The sequence below is a fragment of the Marmota marmota genome, unplaced genomic scaffold (genome assembly GCF_001458135.2).
Source record: "Marmota marmota marmota unplaced genomic scaffold, marMar, whole genome shotgun sequence".
Lineage (NCBI taxonomy): Eukaryota > Metazoa > Chordata > Mammalia > Rodentia > Sciuridae > Marmota > Marmota marmota.
In genome coordinates this window covers 39,184,739-39,202,822 of record NW_025999900.1, presented here as the reverse complement: position 1 = coordinate 39,202,822, position 18,084 = coordinate 39,184,739, and the positions used below count along the sequence as shown (strand labels likewise).

Genomic DNA, 18,084 nt, shown 5'->3' with positions numbered 1-18,084 from the left:
AGTGGATACAAAGAAAGATGACTAGATGGAGGTGTGAGCGAGACCGGTGTGGGTCTAGGATGAACCTTATAATTACCCTTTGCAGTCCCGGGACACCTTCTCATTCCCTGTGAGAAATCCCGTGAGTGGGAAGTAGGACACTACACTGCAGAGGGCCTGCTGGCAGCCTTGTTGAAAGCCTGCACTAGGAGCCAAAAAGAAGCCGCCACAGTCATGCTGGAGAAGGGGTCCTTTCAAATACGTCGTTACCATCTCAACAGTATCAAAACATATGGGATTAAAAACATTCTGTCAAGAGCAGAGAGGCAGATCAGAATATGCTCAGGTTTTGTGTTGGGGTGGGTGGGAAAAGAGTGGGGATGACAGATGGCTTCAATAACAAGGCACTGAAGTTACTGGAACAAAGTAAATCTTCAGAACCTAAGGATTATATTTCCTCAATTCCTGTCTTAGCTGAGTACATCTCCATTCCCTATGTTCAGGATTAGCACATTTACTTGGGCACAGGCATTAAAATAGGACACAACCACGAATCAGCAAAGAAGATAAACAGTTAGGTCTTTGCCTTAAAAATGTATCTTTTTAGCCATGTGCGGTGGAGCATACTGTGAGCCCAGCTATTCAGGAGGCTGAGGCAGGAGGATGGCAGGTTTGAGGCTACTTTGGCAACCTAATGAGGTCCAGTCTCAAAAAAAAGCTGGGGATGGGGCCCACAGAACACTCCTGGGTTTCATCCCCAGTACAGTAGCCCATCCCCTGCCCCCACACAAAGAAAATTCACCTTTTTCAATCATTAAATTCATTCCTATCTTTTTTATCTTATAGTGATAGTAAAGCTTCTAGGCATAAGATAAAGGAGGAGAAAAACCCTAACTTTAGATCTAAGTCCTTTATGTATTAACTGTATTGAACCCAACTCTCTGATGTTACTTAGTTGAAACTTGATCTTGTTTCATGGCAAAATTTTATTGTGTCAACTAGCCTCATGGTGTCATTATAGACCCCCCCACACCCCATGTATAGAGAGTGAGCTGTGCACTAGAAATCCAAAGGAGAGCTCACTAAGGCAAATCTTTTCCATCCAGCTGTTTTATACTGCTAAGACATTTCCTTAGCTGAAAGCTTAATAGCAGAGTGGAAAGAATTAAAAGAAATGCACATAATGGAGGAAAGAGCCTCTAACCAAGCTACAGATGTGGCTAAATCATTATATTTCTTCCCACTCTGTACATGGTTGGTTTGTGTTTTAACTCAACATTAAGAAGACCAAGGAATCTCTTAAGGCACTGGGCAAAAACAAATGAGGGAGGAAGGCACTTAGGATCCAAGTGGTTTGTTAGGCTGGTCTTTTAATCTTGGTACTAAATATAATTCTTGAGGCCTTTCTATGTCTAAATTTGGGCTCATTTAGAATTCCCTGACTTTTCTCTCAGGTCTTATTCATTGCTCTCACTTGTACACAGTTAACAGACACTTTATCCTAATGCACGTTAACTAGGGCTATCTTTTATAAAACAATGCTTTGATAACATCCTTAAGAGGTGGTCAAAGTGAACTTATCAAAAAAACACTTGCTTTTTATGTAAAAATCAATTACTTACCCATCTGGTCAGCAATGCTATCCTCACTTCTTTGCCAGCTGGGTGTGGACTTTCCGCTGCCACCAAGATCTGACTGGGTGTTTTGCCTATCAATGGAGGCTGGGGATCTGCGGCTCACTCCAAACCTGTGGTGATTCCCCCGAACAAAGGCAAAGACATTATCAGACCTCATTACAAGGGGAAGATAGTCCTGTGTGTAATGAACTTTTAAATCTGATGACAGGTATTACTAGCTTGGGCTTACATGCCTGTACATTTACATGTGCCTTGTGCATGTGTAAATGGGTGTACAGATGTGCATATTGTGTTCAATATACATGACTGTGCTCAGAAAGGTATGCATGTTGTCAATATTAACTGTTAACAAGGGCAGGAGTCATTCTCATTGAGATAACCTGATGTAGAGTAAGAAACCAGAATCTTCTGTTCCTCCTATAGCCAAGCTCAGGTGGTCATTCACAGCCCAAGGAAAAATTTCACAATGTAAATGTCTTATGCATATCTTTCAAATGGTATATTCTGGAGGTTAGTTTTCTCTTAAACTCAGTTATTTGTTAAATCAGTAAGTCATTCATTCTTGGAACAAGTATTTTCTGAGTACTTGCTCTGTGGTCTAAAAGATAAAGCTATCACTTATGTAGAAACTACTTTCAAAATGTATAAATGTTAAACTACCTTTGGGAAGGGCAATTTGGAAGTAGGTAAGCTGGCATGTATAAAGGTAACTGTTTATTTCTGGAAAGAAATTTAGCTATTTAGTAAGCCAATTTTATTTTCCCTTGTGGAAAATAATAATAATATATGCTTAATTAAAGTACATGCTTTATTGAGCAATACATATCAGCAAAGTAATTACTCAGTTCAGAATAAAAGCCAGAGTATAGAATTCAAACATTCATATGGAATTTTTCCAATTTTATGTGTGGTTACTAGTGAACTTCTGACTAACCTATGCAACAAAGGAAGCAACAGGGCCCACATCAATTAATGCATATTTTGGTGTCTTACTTGGAATCAACTGATAAATGGGTAAGCAGGACCAGCAGGTGGTATATTGGAAAAAGCAGGAGATTAGGAGTAGGAAGACTGCAGCCAGGTTTCAAACGACACACCCATTGGGACAGAACAGTCACTGAACTTTTGTCTTAGTTTCTTTATGTGCAACATGGCCATTCCACTACAGAGCTCCAAGGAGGAAAAAAAAATCTATATAAAGCATTTGCAAAATATAGAAGGCCATAAAAATATTTACTTTAGTAATGTATTTATTATATCATCTCCCTACTTGCTTGGACATAAATGCTACTCACTTACAAACCCAATCACAAAGTTCACTAAGCGAAATTATCTTACATATGAATGTAGCCATTATTAAAACCAAAAACCTTGATTTATGGAAACTTTGGTCAAAGTGGAAAAAAAAAAAGAGAAGGACTCACAATTAAGGTTTCTGCTATCTCTTCTCTTAGTAGAATTATGGATTCATATTTTGCTTTTACTTTTTTGGTAGCAATAGAACCTAAAGTTAATTTTTTAAGTCTCTGAATTTAAAGTTGAATACTTTTCTACTTGCTTTTAAATAAATGTCAAGGAAAGGCTGTCTTTCACCTTCACCCTGTAAAATACTTCACCTGGTGAACTTCAATTCTCTCACACATGCTCCACTTGGGCGTGAGCCAGGGAATTAGGGATATAAAGATCTTGTCTTTGAGATGTGCAGACAAAACTTGTTCCGAGTTTTACACTGTGTCTCTTTTTGAAGAGTTTAATAGTGCCTCTAAGGAGCACTAGTAGCTCAAGGGTCAGAGTCAGATTTGAAAGAGGTTGAATGCAATTCTTTGGCTGATAAAGACTCACTGGCCCCCTGCTCCAAAATGCCTTCCTCACAATAGGCTGGAACCACCTTCTCTGCAGCTTTCTTCTACTGGTCTCAGTTGCCCTGACAGCCAAGCCTAACCCCTCCTCTGAGGTGCTAGAAGAACGTTATGTGGAACCCTCAGCTCAGCAGTTCATCTTCAGCTTGCACATCCTCACCATGCTGCTTGCCCCAGGCTCCCAGCTCTTCTCTGACCTAGGGTCTCCCTCTGGCCTTATCTTGACTCCTCAGTACTTCTCAAAGCCTGTGATCCAAAAGTACATATCCAAGGAGGGTATAACAGGCTCCATGTCTTTTAAACAGTGTTGCTTTCTCATTAACTTCACTGCTAATCCCGAGTTGTCTAAGTGTCATTTCTTTCTCCCTCATAAACTACACCTCAACTAATTTGGATATTTTCACTTTTTTTCTTGAGTCAGGGAATGGGCAGGCACACACCATGCAGATGCAGGACTCCAGCCAATTGAAGTGGAGGGAAGATACCACAGCAGCATATGGTTTATGGACAACCACTGTGTAGTGATGACTGTTATGATGTCATGCAAGTTGAACATTAAGGACTCTGAAACAGAGTACATACACTCCAGCTTCACTGTCAACGTGAACACATTTATTTTTACTGGGGTAAGTTGTAGAGTAGATGGTAAGGGTGACTTTTGGACCAAACCTAGCCCATGAGCAATTCATGTGAATGACTGGATGGTGAACCATTGTCTTTTACCTCCCTGATACAGACAAAAATTGCTTGGGATCTAGGAAAAACACTAACATTATTTCCAATATCACTCCAGGTAAAGAAGACATTATATAGCATACTCAACAATGCCAGGAGAACTCACAAACAGTGGGAAAGCCCTTAATGCCATCTATGGCAGAGTTCAACTATCAAATACCCAATTGAATAATTACTACCTCATTTACAGAAATTTGAGCAGCTGGGCATTAGAATCATAATTTTAACATTAAGATTCACCAAAACATTAGTGTTTCAACTTGGGTTTTTGGTATACACTTAAAGTATATCAGAGATAGAAAAATATTATTTATTTATTTTGCTAAAAACTCATTTACATTTTAGTGCTGTACTAATACTAAAGTTGTGGTGAATTCTTATTTTGGAAGACAAACCAGGCCATTTAAAATCTAATTAAAACAGGAAATAATTAGTTGGGTTTGTAGTGTGGTACAATAATATGTAATTCATAAACCTCATGAATAAAGGCTAAATTTTTTCCTAATTGTCACTGAAGCAATTAAAATAAGAAATGTACATTTTAGGCAGGCCTCTAAGGGAGTCCTAGGGGAGACAGGAATGAGGAAAGCATGTTTTATAGTGGTTTTATTACCTACTTTCTTCTACCATTAACATTTAGCAACAACAAAATCACACCTAGTGGCTATAAAAACCATCAAAATACTATACAGAGGAAATACCCATTATGAGGGTATTATTAGTAAGCATGCTTATTTTGTGACACAGTGATATCTCAAGAAAGTATCCAAGTAGTGTGTACATTTGTTAAAGGTATATACATTTATTTGGGGGAAATATGGAATAGAAATAATAGTTTTTATGAATACTTCACATTTAATTTTCAAATGGTTCAAGTTCATTCTCAAGTTCCCCAGAGAGCAACACCAGCAGGAAGTCTTTGAAGGTTCTTTCACTCTTCCTCTGGGTGAAGGCAGCCTGTGTGTGCCATGCACTGTTCTGCTGCTAATTACTTCCTAGCGTCAGATATTCTAATCCTGTTTCCCCTTATGGTGGCCTCTAAAATCACACATAATTCACTTTTTACTGTGTGTGTGTGTGTGTATGTGTGTGTGTTTTGCTGGGGATTGAACCCAGGGCCTTGCAAGAGCTACATTTCCAGGCTACTTTGTAAATTTTATCCAAAACAAATAGTTACTTTTGGATGGGCATTTAGTATTTTCAAGAAAGATTTTAAAAAACCAACAAAACACAGAAGACTTAAAAGAAGAAGAAATAATTTTAAGCTCTCGATGTTACTATCATTTTTCCTACATCAACAGCAATACAAGCTCCAAGGCAAGTAGTATTCTACCGAGTTCCTGTTGGAGGAAACACGATGTGACAAAATCCTTCCTGTGATACTAAACAACGTATGTCATAGAGAAACAATTTAATTTCTCTGCCACTGAGGACTTCATGGAAAGTAGAGAATGATAAATTTCTTAAGTGATTTGAACCAGTCATGAAAACATTTTCCTATCTGGAATGTTAGCTATATTTTCACTGTTGATGTAAATTGATCTGGGCTGGCTGAGTAAAAATAATTTTACATGTGGGATACAAATGAAAGACAGTGATGTTGACCCGAACCATGTACAATGGGACAAATAGCATACCTACCCTTCGGGCATGGATTTTTGTCTGTAAGTGCCCCCCCCAGAGCCAGTCTCACTGGATGAAGACAGGTTGCTAGGGGAGTTACGACACTGGGATCTTGCTAAAGCCATGGATGAGACTGTCACATAGATGTCTGAACCAGGAGACAACCTGCATGTGCAAACCAAAAATATGAAGTCAACAATTCAAAGGGGAAAATCCCAAGGCAACACATGATGGATAATATCATACAAATGCAACAAAGGCAGCGCTTCATGGAGATAGTGAAAATGAAGCCAGCTGGAAGCCTACAAAAGAAGCTTCCCCATAAAACCATTCCCTAAGGGAACAGCTGGAAAACTGCCTTGAAGGGGTGGGGTGTGTCAAAAAATAACAGGAGAAAAAAGGCAGCGGAAAAACATGTATGCTTCCAAAAGCTGCCAGAATTAAGTTGGTTGAATTGCTAATGCAGTCTCATAGTATGGCAGGACAGAGGATAATTGAACCCAAGTGACGTTAACACAGCAATTAATTCCAATTTCTCACACTAGTCCTCCCAGAGTATATGACTACAGTGAGACCAGCACATTCTTTGTATGTTTCTTTGTTTTCCAATTTTATTACTCGAAGTCTGGAGTCAATATTCAGACTTAGCTACTTAGTATTTCTAATTTCCGTTGACAGTAACATCACCAATATAAGAACCTCAGTGTCTAGGATTATTTAGAATTACTGAATTTATATCATTTCACAGTAGAGATGTACTGTATCCTGGCCCTAATAAATCTTTTTGAAAATTTTGGATCCCTTACCTGCTGAGGGGCTGTGGAGGTAGAAGCTGGAGCTTTGTAATTAGACACAGATTTTCTCCCTCTACCTTCTCTACTGTGTAGCAGGCAACGGGGCAATGCAGGGATAGCAATAAGTGATGCTGACAACTGTGACCAGGTATAAACTCAACCTTGATAACAGCAGGATTTTATTCTGAATGCAAATCCTGGCCCAAATCTCAACTCTTATAACAGGGCAGGTCAAGTCCATTCAATAGCTGAGGAAATAGAATCTAAGTTACTTGTTTAAGGTCACAATAAGCCAGGCTTCTTGATTCTCAAACTGTTATATTTTATGCCAAACTATTGCTATCCCTTAGAGAAGGTTGGTTTCCTTTCCTTCTTTCCTTCCTTCTTCTTCCTTTTTTTCTGTACTGAGGATTGAACCCAATGACACTTTACCACTGAGTTATATTCCTGGTCCTTCGAAAACATTTTTTTGTTTGTTTGTTTGAGACAGGGTCTTACTAAATTGCTTGGGGCCTTGCTAAATTGCTGAGGCTGGCCTTCAACTTGCGATCCTTCTGCCTCAACTTCATGAGTCACGGGGATTATAGGTGTGTCCCACTGTGCCTGGCACCCTTTTCCTAGTAATATGGTTGTCGGTGGGTCTGCACTGGCACATGACTTTGCACATAACACGAAGTTAAACTCAAGACAGTCTGGGAGCCTTGGGACAGAACCTGGTTCACAGGAACAGGCCTTTCCTACAGTGAGCCTAGGAGCATCTGTAGCAGGGGAGGATAGGGTTTCAGGCATAGGAAGCTTACAGATGGAATAAAGGAATCACATCCAGAAACTTTTCTAATAGATAATGAGATTAAATTAAAAAATAAAATTGTAACTCCCAAGCTCCTCTATGCCCAAGAGGCAAATCTGAGTTGAGAGCCAGAGTTCTCCCTCACTGATACCTAGACATCTCCAAGGAACACCCCCACCAGCAATTCAAATTAAACCTCTTAAAAGCTAACTGGTTTGCTCCATTCCTCCAGGCCCCAATATCCTAATGCCCCAAGCCCATCCCTCCTATGCTGTTATCTCAAGCTAAACATCTTGAAGCCATTTTTCCTTCTCACCTCATCTTTCAGAGTCAGAAGACCTTATCAAGTTCAATAACTATTTACTGAACACAAACTATTTCCCAGACATCCTGGGTGCTGGTCTTAAAAACACAAAGAATAGAGATCCACCTACACTGATGTGCATGGGACCCAGGCTCACAGTAGGCCCAGGTCCATCCCGCCACTGACAGACACCAGCTGGAGCTCAGGCTCCAACACAGGACCACCCACACCTACATACATAGGATCCAGGCCCAGGGTAGGTCCAAATTTGCCACCCCCTACCCCCCACCCCCCACCTGGGAGCCCAAGACTAACCCACTTCCATCTTGGGAAACAGCAGGCATCACCATAGCCTACACCATGCAATGGCCCCTACCCTTTTGACAACAGACAGCGCCTAGAAGTAGCTGCATCTCAGAGCAGACATCCCAAAGACAGTGTAAAGCCCACCCTTTCAGCCCCATCTTTGTAAGACATTGCATCCATCTTGGGGCACCTCCACTATTATGAGTTACCTTGGCTACTGTCGCCACCACCTTTAGTTGAAGGACACCAGCAGGGTCTGGAAACCCAACATCAAGGTGAGGTAATCTGTACATATACTACAAGAATATAGAGTAGACACTGTAATGTCTCAGATCCACACTGCAAGAAAGGAAGACACACAGACAACATGAAAAAACAAGGGAGGAAAGTACCCCCAAACAAACCAGGATACTACAATAACAGAACCCACAGACAGTGAAGTTTATGAAATGTCAGAGAGGGAGTTCAGAAGGTTCATAATTATAATGACCTGTGAATTAAACAATGACCTAAATGAGTAAATACAAGCAAAAATTGATCACTCCAACAAAGATAAGAGAGCAAATACAGGTAGCAAAAGATTACTTCAAGAAAGAGAGACATTGAAAAAAAGAAGAAGAACAGTCAGAAATCCTTGAAATGAAGGAAACAATAAACCAAATAAAAAACTCAATAGAAAGCATAACCAACAGACTAGATCACTTGGAAGAAAGAATGTCAGATAATGAAGACAAAGTATACAATCTGGAAAATAAAGTTGATCACACAGTGAAGATAGTAAGAAACCATGAACAGAACATCCAAGAATTATGGGACAGCTTCAAAAGACCAAATCTAAGCATTATTGGGATAGAGGAAGGCAAAGAGTTTCAAACCAAAGGAATGCACAATCTCTTCAATGAGATAATATCAGAAAATTTCCCAAGCATGAAGAATGATTTGGAAAAACAAATACAAGAGGCTTACAGGACACCAAATGCACAAAATTACAACAGACCTACCCCAAAGCACATTATAATGAAAATGCCTAGCATACAGAATAAGGAGAGAATATTAAAAGCCACAAGAGGGAGGAATCAGATCATGTATAGGAGGAGACCAATTCGTATCTCTGCAGATTTTTCAACCCAGACCCTCAAAGCCAGGAGGAGATCATGGAACAACATATACCAAGCTCTGAAAGAAAATGGATGCCAACCAAGAATCTTATATCCAGAAAAATTAAGCTTTATATTTGATGATGAAATAAAAACCTTCCATGATAAACAGAAGTTATAAGAATTTACAACTAGAAAGCCTGCACTATAGAACATCCTTGGCAAAATATTCTATGAAGAGGAAATGAAAAACAATGATAAAAATCAGCAAAGGGAGGTATTACACTAAAGGGAAAACTAATCAGAGGGAAACCAAGTCAAGTTAAACACCAAAAATAAACAAAAATGGCTGCGAATACAAATCATGTCTCAATAATAACCCTGAATGTTAAACTCACAAGTCAAAAGACATACACTAGTAGATTGGATTTAAAAAAAGAAAAGACCCAATGATATGCTGCCTCCAAGAGACTCATCTCATACGAAAAGACATCCACAGACTGAAGGTTAAGCGTTGGGAAAAATCATACCACTCACATGGACTGCGGAAGCAAGCAGGGGTTTTTATCCTTATATCAAATAAAGTAGACTTCAAGCTAAAGGTAATCAAAAGGGATAAAGAAGGACACTACATACTGCTCAAGGGAACCATACACCAACAAGACTTAACAATTATAAACATATATGCCCAAACAAGAGAGCATCTAGGTTCATCAAACTCTTCTCAAGTTCAAGAGTCAAATAGACCACAACACAATAATTTTGGGTGACCTTAAACACCTCTTTCTCCACTGGATATATCTTCCAAACAAAAGCTGAACAAAGAAACTATAGAACTCAATAATAAAATCAATAACTTATAATTAACTGACATATATAGGATATTTCATCCTTCAATGAGCGTTACACTTTCTTCTCTAAAATAGACCATATATAAAAAAGTAGAGATACTACCCTTCATTCTATCTGATCATAGAAGGGAACGAGTAAATAAAAAAAAAAAAAGACGACGACGACTAAGGATTGAGGAACGACAGACATCCACTGTAACAAGATACCACACTTTTTTTCTGCCTTAAGAGTTTGGCTTTTATATGCCCCTAATACAGAGCAACTCCAGCTATAGTTTTGTTATCTAACTGTTTTCATTTTCTCCTTGCAAAGAGGAAGAGATGATGCTCAGGAAAACGGGGCGGGGGTGGCAGTAGAATGTGAGAACAGTGGAGCCAATGCAACATTTGGGGTCCTGATGACTTTCACAGTCTCTTCCAGGTAAAAAGTAATGCTAATGAACAATGATTCGGGGGCATGGAGAGATGCATATGCTTCAGTGAGCAAGTGACAACACGACTCCTTCAGAATGTCACTTTTACATTTGTCTTTACAGTTTGCTTTTCTTACCCTGTTCTCCAAAACGTACATTAAGATATCTCATGCTAGTTCTCAATCTCAGCTCTTTTATTTGGCAAATGTACCAGAAAATTCTGTTTGGTTACTGGAGTTATCCCAAAGTGAAAAAATAGCATTTCCAGAAGGCCAGCATTCATTCCCATCCCTCTCTGGCATTTATATAACTCAATAGTGTCTTTGTTTTCTGACTGTTTGCACACACAGAACATACACATGACAACTGACCAAATGCCACCCAGATGTTTTTATGGCTCTAGATGCATATAGGCAAAGAAAAATTTAGAATTAGCCCTTGCTCTTGTGACTTACTACTTTACTATTCTTTCCAAATACTCTGAATTTGATGCCTTCATGCAAATATTTGAGAAAAGACCTATTCAGGGAGTGGAAGGCACCGCCTGCCTGAGTGCTGGCAGTCCACTTTTGCAGACAGTTGGAGGCTGGTAGTTGCTGGAAGCTGGCCTGGCGGCTGCCTGGCACTTCAAACGACTGCTCTGGAACTGGGAACAGTGCCTCCTGGGCTCCACAAGAAGCCAGCCTGCTGACCTGCTGAACCTGTCTGCCCCACCCCACCTCATAAAGGGAATCTGTTTTAATGGTCACTGTGATCTGTGATATTAGAGCGAGGTCTACGTAAGGTCTTCTTCTTTTTTGAGATGAATCTAGATCTTTCTGCTTTAGTCTTAAGGGCCCTAAATATCTGATGTTACTGCCCACACAGGTTTAGAGAATGAAGATTAATTTTTCAATTACTGTTAGATCTTTCAACTCTGATGAATGTCAGCAATAATTTTTTTTAAAGAACATTTTGGTGGCTGTGAGATAAGAATTTTCTAAACCTTTTAGCTTAATTTCAAAAGATTTTCCCCTTTACATTTAAAAAATTTAGTCAAGAAATAGGTAAAAATTTTCAAAATAACTGATGCTATATATTCTTTGGGGCTCCCTTTTACCTCCATCTACAGAAATGAAAAACAGAGCTTTTTGACTAAAAACATCGTGGTCTTCAGCACAGACAATAACACCCACACTCTAAGGGCTACACTGAATGTCCGTTTTTCATTTATATCAAGTGTACTTCATTGCAATGGAAACAAATTGTTAAAAGGGCTGGACATTTCAGAAGAGAAAGTCCAAGATTAAATATGGGTTCCTCAGTTTTCCAGAAGTATTCTCATACCAGGACAAGTAGTTAATGGTAAAATAGCTTCCTGAGTATTTAAGATTAATTGCACTTCTGTTTCCTATTTTTTACTCCAAAGTGACAATACTGTTTAGACGTGCCCAGGGGGTAAGGCCCTCTGTAACCCAAGTGCAAACAGTATAACGATGGACAAAACAATCCAGAAGGTTTCAAATAGCAGCTGTGACTGACAAATTAGATACCTGAGTCCATAATTAAGCACAGCATTTTACCACAACTTAGCAATTAAAGTGCTATCCACCCAGGAAACAGGACCAACTAAAGCACTCTGTCTTCATCACTATATATCCACCGATCCTTTTAGAATTGTGTTAATACCTTTTTTCTCCTGTAAAATGATTCAAAATCACGTAATGTGAACGCTCTATCCAGGCTAGAGTTTAAACAAATTGTTCAAATCCAAGCAATTCCTCCCTCTGTCTTTCATGCCTTCCTACTGTGTGCTTTGTGAACAGAGCTACCACCAGCCTTCCGATCTCACCACCTACATTAGCTGTTCTGATAAGCTTCCTAGGACAAGGTTGATTTACAATAAGAAAGAATGCTCTGGTACAGCTGAGGCAATACGGCCTTTCCCACAAGAAGACACGTGGACCCTCACTTCATAGCTGCTGACTATGAGGGTGCGCAATCTAGTATACACCATGGGTGCCCCTCAAGAAAAGTCAATTTTATACCTATAGTGGATTCTGAAGGTCAAAATAAAAATGACTGCAGCAGGACTAGCTAGCTATTTCATTGTAGAACTCAGTACATAACAAACCTGTGGGTATCCTTGTTCAAACATTAAGTTTCAAAATAACAGCAGAGCATTAAGCCAAGCTTAATGAGTCCTTCTAAGGGTGAGCTCTATACAGCTGCACAGGTTGCAGACCCACGAAGCTGGCCTGACTGCAGTGAATGTGGCTGGAGCCCCTCAACACATAAGCGGATGTGTATCCATTCTGCCAACAGTTATGAGTGCCATCAGTGTGTGGAGGTGGATTTGTCAGATAGCCTGATATTGATCCCAGCTTCACCATTAACAAGCTATTACTTTGCCCAAATGATTTCATGTCCTAGCTGCTGGGCATCCTCACCCATGAAGGGGATAAAGAGCAACCAACTACTTGGCTGTTGGGAAGATTAGCCTAGAAAATTTACACGAAGAATATTGAACAGAGCGTGGCACAGAATATGAACTCAAACGTAGTTCCCTGTAATTTTTAAATAAAATATAAGTAAAAGATAACCATCATCAGGGAAGTACAAAAAGAGTATAGAGGGCCTCTGGCGGGTTAGCAATTAGACTAGTTGGGGAAACTAGGGGAAAGGAAGCTTCATGTAGGAAATGTATCCGAGACAGGACTAGGAGGAAATCAGCAGTGAGGGTGGAGGAACATGAGGTGTGTACGTTGCAGTCCATGATGGCACGTTAGATGAAGCCCGGGGCACAGGGAGCAGACTGATAGGAGCCACAAGCAGGTGCTACTGGGTGAGGCCTCATATGGTTAGCCAAGGAAGCACAAGCTCTGTCTGTGTGGCCACAGGGAGAACAGCAAGTTCTAAGACAAACCAGTAGTGTGGTCAGAGCTGATCCTCCAGATGTAGGCAACACGGAAGGACTCAGTAATTTTTTTCTCTATCAAAGTTCAAGAGAACTGATAAAATACATAGAGGAAAGAAACAATTAGCCTACCACAAATATTAACTGCCTACATTGGTCCTGCCCTCTACCAAGTCAAACACTTCATAAAAAGAAGTCACAATCAAATCCTTTCAGGGCTAGGGATGTGGCTCAAGCGGTAGCACGCTTGCCTGGCATGCGTGCAGCCCGGGTTTGATCCTCAGCACCANACCTCCCATCTCTCTTAAAAAAAAAAAATCCTTTCAGAAGTCAGGTAGTTTTTAGGCATGTGGGGATTTTAAAGACTGAAACCAACTAGCAAACCAACCAACCAACAAAACCCAAACCAAAATAACTTCATTCCCTTATCCCAGTCCACAAACAGAAACAATGGAACTAGCAGGTAAATTCAGCGCACCTGCTGGCCTCTGCTCACAATGGCTGCTGGGTACACTCAGGTGGTCTCTGGGATCTCCACCTACCCTTGACAATTGCTCTAGGTAGTTTTAATCCAGTACACAATGACACACACTGCTGACCATGGTCAGGCCTGCTCTGCTCTGTACCTTTTTCTATATGTCTGCTCTTATTTTGTGCCACTTGGTGTGGATAGTCATTTGTCATTTTGTTAATGTAAAGGAAAAACTACAAGAACCAAAGAACAATACATTAGAAGACTACTAGGTTTCATTCAGATTTTCCTGGAGAGCAGGGGCCAGTATCTATTTACAATTCCAAGCAGGGCCACAGGCATGCAGCACTGCCCTGCTCCCCAACATTTCCTCCATTTATATTTGTGCTGTTCCTTAAAACCAGTCTGTAGAACCTAAAGGAGTGGGTGCAGATGTTCCAGGACCACATTTATGTTCCTTATTCTCAGTCTCCTGCGATTTGGCCTGCAGAAGAGAACTGGTGCTAGGCCTGAACACTTGGATGAAGAGACTACTCCTCTCTGCTGACCAGCCTTAAGGATACCCTGCCCACCTCATAATTTCACAGAAACTGCTCCTGCAGGTCAAAAGAAATTAAAATCATTTTCCTCAGCAATTTAATGATAAGCAGATCCCAAACTGCCACTCTGTCACCATACTTTTATATGACACAGATTACAGCATGACACAGGTTAGATCTGGCTTCCAGGGAGGCCTTCATCATGTCTAGTATGTGTGTAGGTGGTTGAGAGGAGTAGGGGGCCCTGGGACCACCGTGGTTCTTATAGATTTTTCCATAAAGGTGTGACTAGGCTAGGCCACCCAGGGTAGTCCTTATATAATCTCCCCTTGAGCTGGGTAGGAGAACAAGACCCAACTGCTAGGTGTACACAGGAGTATAAATCCTCGGAGACATGTAGGACTACACTATTGTATACCATCTCACTACTCTGTCCAGAATACAACTGTCTATTCCAAGAACATCTCTAAGGTTCACATCATTCTCACAGATGATCTTTACAGAATATCCTATGACTTCTGAATACACAGTTCACCAGGGTTCGTATTTAGCACAGCAAGCTAAATTGAATTCATCTTCTATCTCGCTGAAGTTAACCATGATACTGTCACTGAAGAGAACAAAACTTTCTCATGAAACACCTTGACCCACCACACACTATCCAAGACTAGGCTGAAGCCTGACACGTTGGCTCAGGTTGGGAAGCTCTATCAAATCCCTACACTGTCCTATGTACACAGCCTGCACTCTGGGGCCTCCAGAATTTCCAGACCCCGGGGTGGGGAGGGGGATCCACAACACAGGTGCAGCTCCCATGGAAACACTGTCCTAGGAAGAGTATAAAGCGGCTTGAGGAACCACTTAAAAGCAACTCAGGAGACTGAGCTGGGATCACACTGGAGCATTCCCCAACATTCCCTGGGCCACTCTGGAGTGTGTAAATGAAAGGAAGCTGAGATGCATGCCAATTTTACACTGCTGTACCCATTTCTGAAATGCCTTAATAGGAACCATTACTGCCTCTTGAAGGGCCACGTGCTCCCTGCTGTGCCTCCTCCTCCTGAACATCACATCGTCTAACAATGTGACCTTACAAATTATACTGACTCCAATTCCAATGTGGACAACAGAGTAGACAGTTCTCATGAAGAAAGGGAAAAAGGAAGCCTTGGAATCTGGTGACTTCAAGTCAAGCTCAGCCGTTGGTTTTCTACTTTAGCTTTTTTTATTTTTTCAGGGGGCAGAACTGGGGATTGAATTTAGGAACACTTGACCACTAAGTCACATCCCCAGCCCTATCTTGTATTTTATTTAGAGACATGGTCTCACTGAGTTGCTTAGTGCCTCACTATTGCTGAGGCTGGCTTTGAACTCGCAATCCTCTTGCCTGGGCCTCCTGAGCCACTGGGATTACAGGCGTGTTCCACTGTGCTCAGCTACTCTTCTTGATGATAAATACAACACTATAATTCAGTTCCAACTGAAACTTATATAGGAGTTTCAATCAAGAACTTGCATTTCACTTAGAGTCAATTTAGGCAAGTTTTATCAATGATATACTTTTAAAACAGGAGTATACTGAACTTAGCCACGAAATCTAACTTAAGTATAGCTTTAATGCTATGGTTTTATTATATTATTAGGTAGTTTGCTTTAACCATCATTTAATTTTTATAAAAATAAATCATTTTATTTTCCTCTAAATTGATTTAACTTCTGTCCCCAGTTATTCATTGGAAACCTATTAAAGGTCAGAGTCTGTACTTGGTTCTTAGAATACAAAGATGAATAAGACAGGCTAAGTTGGAAAAATGAACAAATCAGATTAAAATGAAGTATAATAAATTCTGCGAATTGAGAAGGCATTTGGTGACATCAACATTCCCATTGGGGCAGTTAAGTAGAGATAGGAAAAGTAGAAATGGGAAGATAATTTTTTTTTAAGTTGTTGACCTTTATTTATTTTATTTATTTGTATGTGATGCTGAGAATTGAACCCAGTGCCTCATACACACATGCTAGGCAAGTGCACTACCGCTGAGCAATAATAGCCCCAGCTTGGGAGGATTTTTTTTTTTAAATTTTTTTTTTTTTAGATGTTGATGGATCTTTATTTTATTCATTTATTTATATTGTGTGCTGAGAATCAAACCCAGTGCTTCACACAGGCCAGGCAAGTGCTCTACCACTGAGTCCCAGCCCAGCCCAGCCCAGGATGATGTCCTGAAGAAACTAAAAGCATCTTAGGAGGCTCATGGGAGGTAAGCTGTGGAAAAGAGGGAAGAGGAGGCGCAGCAGGGAGCACGTGGCCCTTCAAGAGGCAGGTGTGCAGCTGATAATGACAGGGAGAGGGAAGGACAAGCAGGTGAACTCATAGGGCTGTCACCAACCATGCTGGTGGGGGGACGTGCATGACTTGGCCCTGAAGGCTGTGCAGAACCATGGGAGAGCAGGCAAAGAAGCATGGCTTGAGGACTGTCTCCATTTCTGTTTGATTACCATTCTAGAACAAGGCTGCTCACCATATTTGGAGAAATTTAGCAACAATTTAGGAAAGAAAATAATTTTATTATGAAACAAGAGCTCCTGAAGCAATGGCAAGGAAGAAGCTTAAAAATGAGGAACTCAACAGAAGCTGAGGACTTGGTAGGTTATGGTGGGTGGGGTGGAATAAGAACATTAAGGAAGTGACTATGAATTCTAGGTCTGCTCTGGAGAGTAGATGTAGCTACTAGACGTTGTCGATGGAAAAGCCATTCATCGATGTGAGAAGGGAGAGATGGAAGGTGGGGCATATTTTATATGGACACAGTTTGGGTAGTGAATGCAAGTGTCACATTCAAGTGCAGATGTTCAGTAGACAGACAGGCATATGAACATGAAAAGTGAAAAAGAGGCCAAGGGAAAACAGAATTAAGGAACATCCCACATAAATGATGGCTGAGGTTAGTGAAATGGATGACCACCTAGATACACTGCAGTGTGTTAGAGGAAGAAAAATGAGTACATAATCATGAGGAGCACAGAATTTTAGGGTGATGAGACAGATATAAAGAGCTGACGAATAAGCAGGAAATAAAGTTTTGGAAGATAAGTGTATTCATCAGCTTTGTATCACTACAAACAAAATATCTGAAACAGGCTATTTATGAAGAAAAGGTTTATTCAGCTCACAATTCTGGAGGCTTGAGCCCAACATCAGGTAGCTCCAATGGTTTGGGCCTTTGGTGAGCATTCATGGCGGGAATGTGTGTCAGAGCAAGTGCTCACATTTTGAACTATGAAGCAGAAAAAAGGGACAGGAAGGGTCCCTCCATTCCCTTTGAGGGCATTCCCCCAATGACCCAAGGACCTCCCACCAGTCCCATTTCTGACGAATACCACCCTGGGGACCAAGATTTTATATGGACCTGTGGGGAATGCTCATCCAAAGCACAGCAACAAGAAGACCAAAAAAAGAGGCAAAGGAAATTTTAGCAAGGACTGACAAATACCAAGTAGCTTTAAAATTATGGAAGTCAATGTGGACCTAGCCAGTGCTCTCAAGACCCACGATTTAAGGATCCTCCTGTCAAGTCATGCAACTGTGATCCCACCAACAGTTCAATGCGATTAAAATCTAATACTTGAATAAAGATTGGTGATAACTTCATCTAAAAAAATAAAAGAGAAAGAAAAATTATTTTGTATGTTAACATGCCTGCTGTTTATTCTAAGTCCCTACAATAGTGAGACTTTTTCAAGCTTACAAGCATAGATTAGGGTTTTATTACGACCCCATGTTATGTT

General features: G+C 40.5%; 1 protein-coding gene across 15 annotated transcripts in view; it reads right to left on the bottom strand.

Moving 5' to 3' along the window:
* The window catches only part of Sipa1l1 (signal induced proliferation associated 1 like 1), a 358,428-nt gene that overhangs the window by 33,535 nt on the left and 306,809 nt on the right, over positions 1 to 18,084 (bottom strand). For 13 of the 15 annotated variants that reach the window (XM_048798907.1, XM_048798909.1, XM_048798899.1 and 10 more), the window contains 2 exons: positions 5,852 to 5,998; positions 1,602 to 1,726 (listed from right to left, as the gene is read on the bottom strand). In XM_048798907.1, coding sequence (XP_048654864.1) covers positions 1,602 to 1,726; positions 5,852 to 5,998 — 272 coding nt within the window. The remainder of the gene's footprint in view (positions 1 to 1,601; positions 1,727 to 5,851; positions 5,999 to 18,084) is intronic. The other 2 variants (XM_048798908.1, XM_048798910.1) reach the window with 1 other exon arrangement.